Source organism: Hirundo rustica, chromosome 3, assembly GCF_015227805.2.
Source record: "Hirundo rustica isolate bHirRus1 chromosome 3, bHirRus1.pri.v3, whole genome shotgun sequence".
Lineage (NCBI taxonomy): Eukaryota > Metazoa > Chordata > Aves > Passeriformes > Hirundinidae > Hirundo > Hirundo rustica.
In genome coordinates, this window is record NC_053452.1 from 92751389 (window position 1) to 92768052 (window position 16664).

Consider the following 16664-nt stretch of genomic DNA (forward strand, 5'->3'; position numbering starts at 1 on the left):
GAACATGGGAAACTGAGACGTCCTTAATTTAGAGTAAGCCCTGCTCAGCAAGAACTAAAACATCTGTCTGGTATCAACATTATTCCCATACTGAATCCAGAACACAGAACTGTACCCAGCCACCGGGAGTAAAATTAAGTATCCCAGCTGATGCCATGTTGGAGCGGTGAATGTGTTCATTGGAGGACTGTTCCCAGGGAAGGGACCCCACACTGAAGCAAGAGTGTGAGGAATCCTCCCCCTGGGGGGGAAGGAGCAGCAGAGACGATGTGTGATGAACCGACCACAGCCCTCATTTCTTGTTCTCTTGCACTTCTGGGAGGGGAGGAAGTAGAGAATTTGAGAGTGAAGTGGATTTTAAGGTTTAGTTTTTATTTCTCATTATTCTACTCTGATTTGACTTGTAATAAATTCAGTTATTTTCCCCAAGTTAAGCATGTTTTTCTTGTGACAGTAACTGGTGAGTGATCCCCACTGCACCAACTTGGGTTAGTGTTGATCTGCTGGAGAGTAGGAAGGATCTGCAGGGGGACCTGGACAGGCTGGATCAATGGGACAAGGCCAGTTGTGTGTGGTTCAGTAAGATGAAGGGCTGGGTCCTGCACTTTGGCCACCACAAGCCCATGCAGAGCTACAGGCTGGGGACAGAGTGGCTGGAAAGCTGCCCGGTGGAAGAAGACCTGGGCGTGCTGGTTGACATCCAGCTGATCATGAGGCAGTGTGTGCCCAGGTGGCCAGGAAGGCCAGTGGCATCCTGGCTGTCCCAGCAATAGTGTGGCCAGCAGGACCAGGGCAGGGATTGTCCCTCTGTACCCGGCACTGCTGAGGCCACACCTGGAGTGCTGGGACCAGTTCTGGGCCCCTCACTGTGAGAAAGACATTGAGGGGCTGCAGTGAGTGCAGGGAAGGGCAACGGAGCTGGGGAAGGGTCTGGAGCACAAGTCCTGTGAGGAGCAGCTGAGAGAGCTGGGGGTGTTTAGCCTGGAGAAAAGGAGGCTCAGGGGAAACCTTATTGCTCTCTACAGCTGCCTGAGAAGAGGGTGTAACCAGGTTGGAGTCAGCCTCTTCTCTCAGGCAGCCAGCAAGAGGAAATGGCTTCAAGCTGCACCAAGGGAGGTTCAGGGTGGACATCAGGAAGAAATTCTTCACAGAAGGTGTGATTAGATATTGGAATGGGCTGCCCAGGGAGATGGTAGAGTAACTGTACCTGGAGATGTTTAGGGAAATAATCGCTGTGCATTCAGTGCCATGGTCTAGTTGACAAGGTGATATTCAGTCATAGGCTGGACTCAGTCATCTCAGAGGTCTTTTCCAATTTCACTGATTCTGTAATCTCTCCATGGCCTTACTTTGATCCTTGAGCCTTCTGTTACATTTTCTCTTCCCTGTCCAGCAAAAGCAGGGAGTGATTAAGTGGCTTTGGTGGATATCTGGCATCCAGCCAGGGTCAATCCAATATATCAGGTTTATTTGCTTGCATTATGGGGTTTTTTTCTGCTAATACTCAAATGTAATTGGATGACTTGCTGAGAGGGTTTCTTGAACTGGTCAAACCACATTTGATCAAGCACCTGCTCTTGAAACTCCAGCACTTTTTGAGTGTGAAAGGTCATCCTCCACTCTGGTCATCTTAGGCATGACCAAAGGGCACTGGAGATGGAAACTGAGCTGTCTTGTAGAAATGGGAGAGGTTCTTTAGATACTCATTTTGGGTGGTTTTTTCCTTCTGCACCCTTAGAACAGCAAAAGCAGGAATTGGCAAGAGATTGTGGGAATATTAAAAATAAGTAGCTTTCTGCCTTTTTGTATAATTCTATTTCACTTACAAACATCATTAACTCCCGTATAAAGTTTCTCATTCTTAAATATTTTTCGCTGTCTGCTAAGGAGTTATCTTCTCACTGTTTGTACCACAAACTTACAAATCCATGTGGGTAGTTGTCTTCTCTGACTGTGTGCTGGAAGATATTTTTGATTCTGTTTTCTTTCAATAAACATGCCCACTTTTTATGGTTTTTAGTAATTTGCCTGAGTTACTTCTATCTTACAGTATCTTCCCTTTAAATCCAGGCATTGAATATTAAGAGTGTTTTAATTCTTTCATTTTCTGTTTGCTTTAAATGTTTCTCTCATGCTGGGCACTAACACCTTAGGTAATCATGATAGACACCTTAGGTGATCACGTTCTTGATAAAATGTGCCTGTTGCCACCACAGTCTTTGAAGCAGAGCTAGGAAGAGCCTGGTGTTAACTCTGTGGGATTAAAGGAAATTCTCCAGGCATTTCTTGTTTTGTAGCAGGAACAGAAAACCTCATAAAAAGCAGTCCCTTTGAGCTTGAGAAACTAGAAAAGCTGTATAAGTAAAAGTTCTTGACAGGTGCTACATATGGTTTCTTGTCACTAGGACAAATTAGGGCGAATCGGATGAGATAGTAAAGTTTTCATAATACTGTGTGGTTTTACAAGGTGTTCGTTTGCCATGGTTTGTTTTACACCATCTCTTACTTAAGACAAATAAAAGAAATCCAGCCTTATTCAGTCATTGTATGAAGTTTAAAAACATTATTAAACTCCTTTTTAAATGAGTACTATATTACTATTGCATACTGCTACATTTTATTATCACATTCTGGTAATCAGTGGCCAAATTCAACCTCAGTAGTCCTGTTATCATCAAAGGGAGAATGAAAACAATGCTGGCAGCTGTTTCTGATAATTCCTGATAACTGACTAGAAGAAAACATTTATTGCCCAGCTATTTTTGTAAGGTAGTTTGTCGTATATATACTTCATTTCATGTTTGGGGGGTGGTCTTGTTGGTTTGGGTTTTGTTCCTTTTTTGCATACTGCACACCAAGCTTCAACTTGGTTTGATGCACTTCCAGAGGTAAAACAATGTCCTGTTGAGCTTCAGCTGGGATGGCCTGCACTGGCAGTGCCTGTAGCCCTTCTGGAGAAGAGTTCCATGCCCTTTTCCTCTGTAATGGGACATTTGCCTAGAAACCACGTTGACTCTCAGATTTTATGTGGTTTGGAATAAACATAAAAGGAAAGGTGAGGCAAATACCACTGTCTGGGGAATGAGTGTAGGTGTCCTGTCAACCCACCCCCACTTCAAGGCTGGTTTCTTAGGGCTGAATGTCTAAAATCAGTGATGAGAAATCATACTTTGCTGTTTTTCTGCAAGATAATTATTAATCTTTTAACCAGCTGGGGTTTTGTTTGCTTGTTTTGTTTTGTTTTTTTCTGAAAAAACAAAACAAGCCACTTGAAGGATAGACACAGAAGGAATATTTTCTCCACAGCACAACTGTTTTCTAATTTGGGATGTTTTAATGAATATTGGATGAAGATTTAAAAAGACAAAACAAGCACAAACAAAGCCCATATTTCCCTATACCACCATCATCAACACCCCCCCCAAAAAATCCATCACTGAGGCACCAGTGAACTCAGGAGTTTTGGAGGGATTTGTTGGTTGGTTTTTTTACATTCTTACTTACTTGAGGTGCAGTGTGGTTTAGTGGCAAGCTGAGAAGAACATTTGTGTTTTGTGGGACGCTCTAGTTACTGTCCTTGGAAGAGCCTGTGTACAATTCTGGAATTCTTTAGGACAGCAAGCAGAGATGTTGATTTACAGCTGAAGTGTGTTGCATAATGTTATAGTGGTACAGGGATATGTTCTCATCTAAGTTTTCCTCTGATCTGTGAATACATAAACAGCTAAGGCAAAGGGAGTTTTGAGACTAATCACTCGGTGCAGTTTTTAAATTCATAAAGTGTTGGTTTGCGTAGTCTAGAGGGTAAGATCTGCTACTAGGAATCTGTCTTCTGTTTTATGTTGCTCTGAGTAAATTCCACAAAAATATTACAAAGGAGTTATCTATTCCAGTGGCCTATCTGTGGTAGGGCTTCTAAAGCATTAATACCTTCTGCAAATATTTATTTTTCGGTTTTTTTGCTGGGTTATGGCCTCTAATACAGAAAAAGTTGGAAGTTTTTGGTTTTTTTTAATTAAAGTTACAGTAGACACACAGATATTCTTTTTTTCCCCACAGTTTTTCAGGATCAAAGTCATCCTGAAATGTTCTTTAAAACAGGATTAGCGTCACATAAAGCAAATGTTAAATCTATAACAGAGTCAGACTGTTGTTCCAAGTAAGTAGGTTCCTGGCTTACTTCCTGAAGGTGCATTACTCACCCCTGTGTGTTCTAGATATTAACTCAGTTTTCTTTGATTCTGGCAGGTGTTTGTGTATTCAGCCTCACCATAGAAGCATTATGGTTTGAAATCTTTTAATGAGCACAGAAATGGCATGGAAAGAAGCTTGTAATATAAATGCTATTATGGGTGGGCCAGAAATGTGTCCAAGACTTAGGGGGAAAACCCTCATTAAAAAAAAAAAAAAAACCCCTAAATTTTTTAGTAAATAAATAATTTTATTATATACTTGTTTTTCAATCTAGGAAGACTGTGCTTGTTGTATACAGTTACTATCGAATTTCTATAACCGTGTCTTCCAACAGGTTACATTTCAGGCTTGCAGCATTTCCGAAGCAAGGTATCTCTATGATCAGCTAGCTACAATTTGTCCCATTGTGGTAAGTAATGGACATCTGTCAGGTGAGCTCCTCCTTAGTGGCAAAATCCACCATATATAAAAAAATAATACCCAAATTGCAAGCTCATAAATTGGGTACTCTGGGAGATGACTCTTTCTAGGTTGTCACGTGAGTTGTGTTAACTATTTAATGTGCAAATGACACCACAAAACAGATCTCTCCCTTCTTGGCCTTATCTTTTTCTTCCCCTTTGCTCTCACTCCCACATGCATGAGACTCTTGTTGAATAGCTTTAGAAATAGATTTGGGCAGTTTTCATGAAAACAAGGCAAGCTTGCTCCTTAAAACATTTTTTAAATTTTCAACTGTGATATTGAAAACCCTCTGGTGTTACAGAGGGTTTCAGCTTAAGCTGTTTAAATCTGTCCCTTATATAAGCATGTTGACATAAACAACTGTTTTATAACAGGAGTTATGAAAATAAAGTATCTGTCTGGTCTGGATGATGAGTAGATCCTGCCCTGAGTGTGCTATGTTACTAAGGTGCTTGGCCAAACAAAAATAAACAAAATTAAATGATTGCCAGGTGAACTTTGGATGTGAGCAAGCAGAATACTTGCTAATTTGTCTCACAAGTGCTTCTGCCAGTGTCATTTTTGTGTTCCTTAGATGCTGATCTGTAGAGGTAAAACATTTGGAGAGTGTCAGATGCCACTTCATGAATGCTAACCCTTGACCCCATTTTTTGGAGGTAGCCGTTGGGATATTTGATTATATGGACTTTGGCTATATGTATTCTGGAACCCTTTCCAGTGGGGTTGTATTTTGCTTTCAGTTCTTTGGCCTGTCCTTTATTTTGATAGCGGGCTGTTTCATTTTAGATGGCGTTGAGTGCTGCATCTCCATTCTACAGGGGCTACGTGTCTGACATTGACTGTCGCTGGGGAGTGATCTCTGCTTCTGTGGATGATCGAACGCGGGAGGAGAGAGGGCTAGAGGTGAGCCATGTTACATCGTAGGTGTCTGGGTTTCTTCAGGAAAAGAGTTAAATCTCCTTTAGTATCAAATTCCACTTGTGCTCATCACAATCCCTAGTGAGGGAATGTGATGGTCTTCGTGGTAGTTACGGGAGAGGTAGTGTAAACACTTACCTCGGTTGGTCAGTTTGTGCTAACAAATACATATTTTTAATTAGGTATGGAATCCCAGTCTTCCACAGCTGGCTGAAAAGGGCCCTTGTGATGAAACTTTCTAATTTATGCTTGTGCCTAAAAGGCGATAATTGCACTAGATTAAATAGTGGGTGCTGCTTAGTAGTATAAACTAGAACTAAATCAAGAGAGGCAGGTGTCAGAACTTGTAGAGTTTCTCTAAGCAGGAATTTCCATTCAAGGCATTTACAAAATTACATAAAATAAATAATTTTTAAAATTTACTTGAAATATTTCTTTAACTACCTATTTTAAGGGCATCTCTAACAGCATGCACACGGTGAAATTGTTGGTATTTGTTTCATGATTTCCAGGTACTTGGGGATAATGGTGTATTACATCAGGAAAAAATTTCTACTTCTAGAGAATTATAGTCAATTTTAGTCAATCAGTCAATGACTGTTGTTTTGCTCAGATAAATGTCTGCAAACAAAAAAGCTGTAGTTTCAGAATCACTTTACATTGAGCCTATTTAAGACTCATGTGTTTAATAATTTTAATTGAGGTTGTAGGGTTTTTTAAATAGGATAATAATTCTCAACGTGTCATTAGTGAGCAAAATGTAAGTAACATTGTTAACAAGCTGTTAAAATATTTTATTCTTAAATTATATAGCCACTGAAGAACAACCATTATCGCATCAGTAAATCTAGATATGATTCCATAGACAGTTATCTATCTGAATGTGGTGCGAAATACAATGACATTGATTTGACAATAGACAAAGATATCTACGAGCACCTAATAAAGGAAGGTAAGTGTTTGTTTCACTATGGGCAGGTTAAGAATTATGTTTGCAGAGTGTGGGGATATTTTGTTTTTGTTCTTCTTTGTTAAAAACATCGTACAGCACTCAGAGTGACTCCTACTCAGTATCTGTGCAGAGTGGTCTTGAGAGATCTTTAAAAAGGATTCATTTGTAACAGAAACTGTCCCTAATGCATCAAACTGAGTTTCTCAAGCTGGAATTAATGTTTTATTTTTATGGAGGGAGCTGAACTGCTTTGGGAAGCATGGCACAGAATGCATCAGAAACCAGGAAGAATGGCAGCCACACCAATATTCAGCTGCCATTTCCAAACAAGAACCTGTTTGGTTTTGGGTTTTTTTCTCTTTTTAATCATTTCCTTCCTTCCTGAAGTCATCACTTTAACAGGATGTGGTGAGTTGAGGTAGCATTGCAGTGTAGGTAGCATTTTCAGTCTTGTAAAAAAATAATTTCCTAGAGCCTGTTTTGATATGTTGTTTGTTTGAATTTTCATTTTGTAGGTATTGATCACCTTTTGGCACAGCATATTGCACACTTGTTCATTCGAGACCCATTGACTTTGTTTGAGGAGAAAATACATCTAGATGATGCAAATGAATCCGACCATTTTGAGGTTATGTCTAATTTAGAGGAATTTAATAAATAAATATATAAAATTGCTTATTTTTATAATACTATTTAATTGGAGCATGGCTGTATTAGCTGAGATGTTTTTTCATTAATTTTTCACTTCAGCTAGTTTTTTAGCATATGACTTTGCAGTTATGAGCATATTCATTTATTTGTTTTTTATTTAGAAGGTGATGGCTTATGCTTTAAACCAAATAAAATATGAAGAGCCTAAATTATAGCTGTGTATATAAATGTTAAGTGGAACTGTCAATTTTTAAGGCTTCCTGGAAACTGGTTTGTATTTTATTTATGTAGAAACATCTCTTTCAAAACTTTTTGAGGTAATAGCTGTGGTAATATTAGGCCTTTTTAGTTTAGCATGTGTCAGTCCCTCATGAAAAAATAAAGTCAGCTGCATGCCAGTCATTTAGTGTTTTGTACATAATACTCAACCAAAGCAGCATGAGAAAGTACAACATATTTGCTCCTGGGATGGATAGTTGTACTGTGGGCTTTAGGAAGTTACAGCCCTTACTTTCGAACCACTTCTCTAACCTGCTACGCTGTTCCATGTAAAACACTAGGACTCTAGTTATCTGCTTATTTTTCTTTGATTATATTATGGAGTGATGTGTATCTGAATTGTGACAGATTATTTCATGTGCTCTGCAGAATATCCAATCTACAAACTGGCAGACAATGAGGTTTAAGCCACCACCTCCAAACTCAGATATTGGATGGAGAGTAGAATTCAGACCTATGGAGGTAAGGAAGACATCAGTATGTACAAGAGCACATTTCCTTTTAAGTGGAAAAGTACCAGGCATTCTGCCATCCAGTATCAAACTCCTATTACTTGTGCTGTGTTTTCTCCCCTTTGATTTGCTAGATGCAAGTGAAGTGGACAGCAGTATTTAATCAGACATGGGCTGTGGGAATGTAACTGACAGGGGAATCCACTGCAGCACATCAACGCATGCTAATGGATTTGGGGTGGTGGAGAAAGGAATTAGGCTTGTATTAAAGCAGCAGTAAACAAAGCCCCATTTAGCTTCTAGAGACTGTATTTCTCTAGTACATTTCCTGGTACTGAACAATTCCACTGTCAGTTTTGTTTTTTTCACAAGTGCTTTTATTCTATAGCTGTCTGTTTCTAAGCTCTCTGAGTTTAATCCTTTTAGAGTGGAAATTTAAAAGCTACTATACTTCTGTAATTAGAGAGCCTGAAGGTGCAGGTTATTAGTCTTTTGAAACACAAGTGTGCTTTGCATTGAATTGCAGGGTTGAGTTTGTTGAAGCGTGTGCGTGCATTGTGCACTGGAAGTCACTGCTGGTGATTGCACGTGTGTATCACCCCTCAGTGAGTACACACACCCCTCAGTGTGTGTAAACACAAGTACCAACATGAACATCCGAGTCAAACTGTTCCAGACTGTCCTTGCATGAGTGCATTCCCACTAAAGTAATTGAATCTCTACTCCTTCCATGTCTAGGTCCAGTTAACAGACTTTGAAAACTCTGCGTATGTTGTGTTTGTGGTATTGCTAACCAGAGTGATTCTGTCATATAAACTGGATTTTCTCATTCCTTTGTCCAAGGTAGGTGTGAAGGATCAGATCTGTTAGAGCTAAATGTAATGCATCGTCTGATTTTTATCCCCTGCAAGCTAGGAAATACTATTTCTCCACTTACAAAATAGTCATTTTTATCTTCCAGTCAGTTCTCATCTGTACCAGTACTCTGAATTGATTTAAACTCTACAATATTGAGCAAATATTCTACTGCTGTCTCATGGAATTAAACATAGACAAATGCTGTAGGAATTTCTGTGATGCCTAGCAGTGTCTAACTGCTGCAGAAATGTTGAGAAATACCATTGTCACAAGGCTGTTTTGAGGCTGGGAAAGGGTATGTTTCCCCCATTTTACATGCACGGGGGAAATAACCTGTGGAAGTCAAAATAAAAACTTTAGACTTATCTTAACGTGAATGTTGCCTGTGTCTCATGCTCTTAGCCTGTTTTATTTTCTAGTGGGGAGGGAAAGGAGGAGTTCAGTGTGGTTAGTGTCACACAGTATTTGAGTGGAAACAAATACTGCTGATTCTTGTCACAACTGTGACTTGTGTTTAGACAAACCATGCAAAACGTACTTTTTCCATAATCTTGACCTCACAACTGCTGAACTGTTTTGTCTGAAACTGTCCTTGCGTGTCCTCTCTCTGAGGCAGTTGACCAAAAAATGCCTTTTTAGATGGATATTCCTGTGATGTTATAGGTAACTTTAAAAAAGATCTTGTAGGGCAGAAGGCTTTTGACACTATACCAAACATACATGATATGATTTGGTCTGACTTCTAAAAGGAGATGTCAGGGAGTTCAGACTCCAGAAATAATGCAGCAATTTAGCATTTAGATTACATAATTACATTGTTATTTGAGTATCTCAAAAGCACAAAAATTATAACTACTAGTTAGGAGTGAAAAAGAGATCAGGTGCTGAAAGAACCTGAACAGAATTAGAGGGCTGAGGGACTGAAAATTGCTTGAGCTTGCCAAGCAATTTGGCAGGTAATGCAACACAGAATTGCACAACCATTGGTAAGCCTGCCTCTTTCAAATAAAATAATAGGGGGTTATGGGGCTAATCTCACACTAATCTTGGCTGTCTGATTGAATGCAGTTGAACGCTTGTCAGCTGGGACTGGAGTTCTTTCAAACTTTCAAAACAACCTGTTGTGTAAATAGGTTTCATAATATAAAATGAGTTAGAAACAAAGCTTTGAAAGGTAAGAAGTAAGCAAAGATTTTGTACAGCCTTTAGTTAAAGATCAGACAAAGAATTCAGCAAATTACATCTCTTTTTCTGAAGACAATATAAGGCTAATGTCCCAAAGCTGTATGATGTTAATTTCCAACCAAAGAACTTGGATAAAACCTTCCATCCAGAAAGACAGAGCAATGCTTATGTCATTTGCAGAACAAACATTGTAGTTTGGAGGACTTTCAAGAACCCTGAAACTTAGGAGGTTTTTTTGCTAGCAGTCTTAAGTTTAAATATCTAACAGATGTTTGGGAATGGAATAAATACAATTCCCTTACAAACTTATTTGAATGCTGTATCTGAAAGTTTGTTTAAGACAATGATAATTCTTCTAAAGACAGCGATGATTTTGTTAATAAAAGCAGCAAATTATAGCTAGGGAAATTGAAATTTTCTTCTTCTGTACTTATTTAAATTGCATCTAAATATGCAAAGAAATCTGCCAGAAGGGATGCAACCTGTTAATTGTAATTGTTCCTGTGTTTTCATCCAAACTTAAATTAGCATGGCATGTTCTAACATGATACCATTACCTATTCTGCTGGGGAGACCCAGTTTCATAAAATGTCATCTGTTTGTGGGTGGGTTTGTCCTGGACACTGAAGAATAAAATAAAACTTGGCTTCACAGTTTGACCTTGTGTGATGAAATAGTAAGAAATATAGTAGATGTTTCAACTTATGAAACCCAAATGTAGCAGTTTGGAAGAATCCTACTTTTCAAAAATGTCACAGATCTCTGAAATGCTTTTTTTGCCAGGTGGATGAAAACATGAAGGTGGCCCAAAAAAGAGATGCTGTACGACAGGGAATGTTTTACTTCAGAAAAGATATATGCAAAGGTATCACATCAAGTAATCTGACTAATACTGTTGAAGATGCTTAGTGCATGTCTTGCCTTTTAACCATTTTTTCCTTTCCCTTTGTCACACATGAAGGTGGAAATGCTGTTGTGGATGGATGTGGCTCTGCACAGAATGGGACAGGCGCCAACACAGAAGAGTATATATTAATGAGCATCGATACAATTATCAATGGGAAGGTCATAAGCCTCTTCTACCTAGAACACATTCTATTCTACCCTCCCAGAAACCAGACTGAGTGTGTTTTATGCTGATTCTGTTCTCTCGCACAGGAAGGAGTCTTTCCTGGTTTAATCCCAATTTTGAATTCCTATCTTGAAAACATGGAAGTGGATGTGGACACAAGATGCACCATCTTAAACTATCTGAAGCTAATAAAAAAGAGAGCCTCTGGTATGTTTGAAGTTTTTGAACATTGACTTTCTTGGCATTTTTCTGCTTTTCAGTTGGATAAGACTGATGGGCGCTGTGGATGTCTCTTTAGCTGTTGAATCATTGGGCAAAGAATTGGAGTGTGTACTCTGGCTTAAATCTTGTCCTATTTATTTCTGATTTTTAGTGTTTAGTGATCCATTTTAGAACTTAAATTAGAAGAAACTGATAGAGTAATAATCATGGTTTAGAGGGTATTATATACCCCGTCCTCGATCTTGCTTTTCAACACAATTTACTGCTGCTTTTGCCACTGTATTGTCCACTTTGTAGTAGTTTAAACACACGCTAGTCCATTTTGCCCTGTCCACTTGAATGTTGTAAGAGTATTTGAGACTGGGTCTGATAGCTTGCCTGATATTACTGGTGTGACTCCAAAGCTTACTGCTCCAAAGCATTCATATGTCTAAATTCAGGTCTGCTAGACCATGGGACATAGGCTTTAGCTCACTGATACAAAAGTCCTTCCACGAGTAGTAGAAATCCTTCAAGGCAGAGCAGAGCAGGCTCTTCCACTGTCTTTCCCATGTTGCAATGTTTTTCAAGACAGGTGTGTAACGACTCCTTATGTTTCTTCTTAAAATGCAACAGTATAATGAGTAAAAGACGCAGGCTAAGCTTCATTCAGAACTGTGTGCTTAGCTCGGTCTGCAGCAGCTTTTTAACTTACTCTGTGTAAATCGCCTGTATAACTGCATTGATGTAAATTGAGCTAGATGGTTAATTTTAGCCTCATAAATCAAGATTTTTTTTTCTTCCCTCTCCCCCCCCCCCAAGTTTTAAACTGAAGTGTTGCATTCCTTTTTAATTCTTGAAAATTAATGTAGACGCTTCTACGTAAAGACCTTTCTAAAGCTGAGGTGGAAATCGTGATTTTGTCTTATCTGGTAATTCACTACTTTAGTAGTCCTTCATAATGGTAACATTTTTAAACAATCCCTTGTCTGTTAGGGGTTTTTTTTCCTTCAGAGAAATGGTCTTGAGAAAACAAGGAATCCATAATTCTGTCAGTCTTTTTCCTAAGGCCTAGTGACCTGGGTCCAACCCCAGCTGCAGGTGTTCCCCACCAAAGAAAAACTTTGCTACCTGATGTAAAGTTGCAGTCATTGCAAAAGTCAGCTCCTGTATTTACACAGACCTAAAAGCTGTGAGAACGAGGTAGATAAGAGTGTAGGTTTTATAGTTCAGCTGTTATGATCTGAAATGACTTTTAAATGAGACTTCTTTAGAACTAGAATTCACAGAATAAAAAAGCATTAGGTATTGTATTTCTGTGCCATGATGTTTCTCAGTTGTGAGGTTTGGATTATTCCAGTTTACTCCTGATCTTAAATGAAGTGTTCCTGATCTGCAGCCTGTTTAGTATGAGTCATATCCACAAGATGTGGCCATTTTTCAGATTTCTCTAATGGTGAACACAACGCTCACGAATTAAGACCACTGACACCTTAGCTGCTGTGACTGTAACCTTGCCCTGGCATAACTCATTTCAGCTTCAGTCACCTTTCCTGGTGTCTGTATAGCTGGTGTGTGACTGCCACCACTCCGGGAGACTACAGATTTGCTAGGCAGGCAGCAGCTGCTTATCACCACCAAATATTAATGAAAGCAGTACTGAGGTAGCAGCATCAAGTGGTCCTTGTCCTGGTGTGCTCTCCTGGCTGCCTGCAGTGCAGTAATCACAGAGCTTGATGAACATTCACAGATTTGATTTCCATGAGTTTTGCCTTACCTTTCATGAAGCAGTTACACTTTTGGTCCCCCTAAAGTCATACAATAAGAAATTACACAGTTCTATTATATGCTTTTCAAAAAAATCAGTTCTGTAATTTTTCACATTTAAATGCTCTTCACAGTTACTCCATCATATGCCTTCTAGTTCACGTGCTGTAGGATCATGTTTATCTACTCACTTGTCATCAGCATTCATAATTGTGTTGACACCTGAACTTAGAATTCCCTTTGCTCTCCTTGCCTGGAAGGTGTCTCACACCTTTTGTCAGTCAGTGGTGCCATACTCCCGTTGGTACTTTGGAGAGCTGCAGACTGTGCTCCTGGTGAGCAGGAGCAGGCACAGCAGGGCAAGGCTGGGGAGTGCCTGGGCTGCCTGGCCACTAGGTGTCTGTGTTGGTGTGCACAGGACACTCCCGGGCTCCTCCAGCACTGGCACCTGCACGGCTGGCTCTTCAAATGTGCTTCTTTTTAAGCTTCACTCTACTCATCTCCTGACTCCCCTGACTTTCTTGCAGACCCTCTGCTTCTCGTTGGTGTCAGAAAGTTTTCATGTTGAGTTTTTAGTGCCTTCAACAAATAAAGCCTCTTGAGTAATTTTTTCCCACCCTCTTATGTAGGAGTGTAAACTCTGGCCTCATTCTTTTAAAATATTACTTCTGGTTTTTGAAGCACATTTTGATTTCTAGTAACGTTTTTTATTTGGCTTTCCTTTCTGGTACTTTCTGTAATTTTTCTGATTTGTCTTCAGGTACGTCTGTTCAAAACCACTGCCAGGATATTTTTAGATAGTGTTGGATTCTTTTTACTTTTTATTTGCATGTTCCTTCATGCTTTCTCTTACTTGATTCATCTTGGTTTTTGCAATATTCTTAAACCAAAGACTTCTATAGTGGAAGCCCTTGACTCTTTCCACTCTCACAACAAAGCTGATATTCCACTAGCTAGCCATGAAAGTTTTTCTTGTCTCTTTGAGCATCCCATCAGCCCATCTTAACTGTCAGCGTGACCTTAAACTTGTAGTAGTGAAGTGCCCATACATTCAGGAGCAAGATTGAGCAGCCTGGACACTGGTGTCCAGCCAGCCCCCAGCTGCTACTTCATGGGAATGCCAGTCTCCTGCAAGTGGTGTGTGTCATACAGTGACCTTGTACAGAGGTGCTGGGACCCTTAGGTACCTGCTGACCAACCCAAGAACTGTGGAGTGAAGCAGAGGCACTCTGTACAAACCAGAACTTGGTATAATTGTGAATCAACCTAATTTTTGCTAGAGTAGCTGCCAGGGGGTGAAAGAATAGTAAGTCAAGGCTGACTGATCAAAACTAGCAGTTCAGTTGGATGGATGAACTACAAACTTATTTTATATAAACGTAATAGTGCAGAGGTGTCTGTTTATTCATCTCAGCCAGATTCTCTGTTAAATGAAGTGTTTAAGCCCTTTTGCTATACAATCTGTTTGTAGCACCTGTTCCAGTTGCTACTTCTCTCTGTATTATGTCATTGGAACATCTGAAAGTTGGAAAATTGCACCAGGTAAGTGGCTTTTAGACTATCAGGGATATGTGAGTTTAATTGTGCCTGCAGTTTAGCCATGTTTGAAAACCAAAAACTATAGGAATGTGTTTCTTATGAAAGCATTTGATACTCATTAATTGTGTATATAGTACACAGAACTCTAGGTGTTCTGCTGCTAAATTAGATGTATAAACTGTGAAATTTAATTTCCTCTTGCCCACAGGAGAATTAATGACAGTTGCTCGATGGATGAGGGAATTCATCGCACAGCATCCGGACTACAAGCAAGACAGTGTGATAACTGATGAAATTAATTACAGCCTTATGTGGAAATGCAACCAAATTGCTCAAGGCCAGGCAGAGTGTCCTGAATTATTGGGGGTAGGATTTAATAAGAAACAAAGCGGAAACAAAACTGACTCTTTGGAATAAATGAATGATTGCTTCTCAAATAATAAAAAGATTAAGCCTTTTAGCAAAGCACTAGCAAAGATACTGTGAATCTGATACAGTTTCATGGTGTGAAGACCAAAACAGGGATACTGCACTATAAAATGGGCCAATCTGCCTAAATATTAATTTAAGGCATCCTAAAATAGGCATATTCTTATTGTTAAGGTTTATACAATATACATGTAAATAGTAAAATATTTTTATGATTAACATCAATGTATTTTAATAACATTGTAACTAAGGTTATTGTGAATTAGCTTGTAACTTTTTTATGCTTAATATAGAAAAATTGTCATGAACAGCTTTGTAAATGTAATGGTACTTGTATATTATATGCATTCCAGTTACTGAATGTTTACTGTAATTTTTTTAACCTGGAATGTGCTAAGTAATTTACCTTATTGTGTAAGAAAAAAAAATCCTTCTGGATCTACCTGAATCACAGATACTTCTTCCTTCCATTTGGGTTTTGAAAGTATGTAAGAACAGACAAATATACATGCATCCCAGTTGTTAATCTTACAGCAGTTTCTCAGTTGCATCCACTTGTAAAGTGTAAAACTCAGAGGAACAGATAGGTCTTTATTCAGATAATAATGCAAGTCGGCATGCCTGCAGATGCGCAGTTATTCTCTTCCCTTCTGAAATAGGCTATGTGCTATTTCAGGTTAGAAATCTGCCTGATGATTTCACAAAAAGTAGTAACGGGAGATGTGTTGAAAGAGAGGAGGAAATGAGAGCTGGACATACAGCTTTCTTCACAAAGGAGCCAGAGACACCTGCTCCGGACTTCAGCCTGCTTGACTGCTCTTCTCCCACATTGCTGCTGTTCCCATAGTTGACAATGACTGCAGCATAAAACCAAACTTTTGTCCATTCTTCCTGAAGGCTGAGTTTTTCATTTTGTCATTTTGTTAATTATAAATATTTTTGTCAGCATGTTTATTTTCTATAAGGTAATTATGTAGGTGGCTGGGGTTATCTACATAGCTGTAGTTATGAACAACTTAATCCCCTCTAGAAAAGAGTTTAAAGAGAAATTTTGGAATGCACTAATCCTTCGAATTGGAAGCTGGTGCTGGGAGTGACTGTAAACTATTTAAATTCAGCCATTGCGTCCGTAAATAAAGCAAACTTAAGAGGCCTTTTTTGATTTAGCTTCTTAACTGATTTCTAAAAGTGAATTGCATTAGGGGTAGAAGATAGAAAGCTTAATGGAAGCATATATAAATACCTAAGATGTAATGATTTTTTTTAAAAGAACTAATGGAGAAACTGCAGTGGGAGGAGCACCAAGAAGATTTTATGTACTGAGTTAAACTTTGTTCTGTGTTCACAGGTGTGCTTTAGAGAATAAAAAGAATGCTCTTTTTCTGCAGTGGTGAATTTGTTTTAATTAAGATATAGATATATGCTAATTTCATTTCTGTAATAAGGAAATAAAAATAAAATTTGCAGTATGTGTTGGTTAGTTGCATGACTTGAACCCACATTTTCAGATTCAAAAAAGGAGGAGTTGCATACCTGGCAGGTACTACTCACCCAGACTCACTTTGTTCACAGGACTCAGACAAACGGTCTGACACTCCTACAGCAAAGAAATCCGTGCTATTGTCAAGGTAGCATCTGTCTGATTGCACAGCATGAGCTGCTATGCTTGGAAAACCCCTAAAAATAGTTGGAATGCTTTTCT

The 16664-nt window shown here is 39.0% G+C and overlaps 1 protein-coding gene across 1 annotated transcript in view; it reads left to right on the top strand.

The window, feature by feature from the left end:
* The window catches only part of GCLC (glutamate-cysteine ligase catalytic subunit), a 35666-nt gene extending 19323 nt beyond the window's left edge, over nucleotides 1–16343 (top strand). Inside the window, exons 7-16 of the mRNA XM_040059051.2 lie at nucleotides 4529–4603; nucleotides 5446–5562; nucleotides 6391–6529; nucleotides 7045–7157; nucleotides 7829–7921; nucleotides 8650–8754; nucleotides 10738–10819; nucleotides 10916–11019; nucleotides 11113–11233; nucleotides 14742–16343. Of these exons, the coding sequence (XP_039914985.1) occupies nucleotides 4529–4603; nucleotides 5446–5562; nucleotides 6391–6529; nucleotides 7045–7157; nucleotides 7829–7921; nucleotides 8650–8754; nucleotides 10738–10819; nucleotides 10916–11019; nucleotides 11113–11233; nucleotides 14742–14950 (1158 nt within the window). The 3' untranslated portion in view covers nucleotides 14951–16343. The remainder of the gene's footprint in view (nucleotides 1–4528; nucleotides 4604–5445; nucleotides 5563–6390; nucleotides 6530–7044; nucleotides 7158–7828; nucleotides 7922–8649; nucleotides 8755–10737; nucleotides 10820–10915; nucleotides 11020–11112; nucleotides 11234–14741) is intronic.
* Nucleotides 16344–16664: the final 321 nt, after the last annotated feature.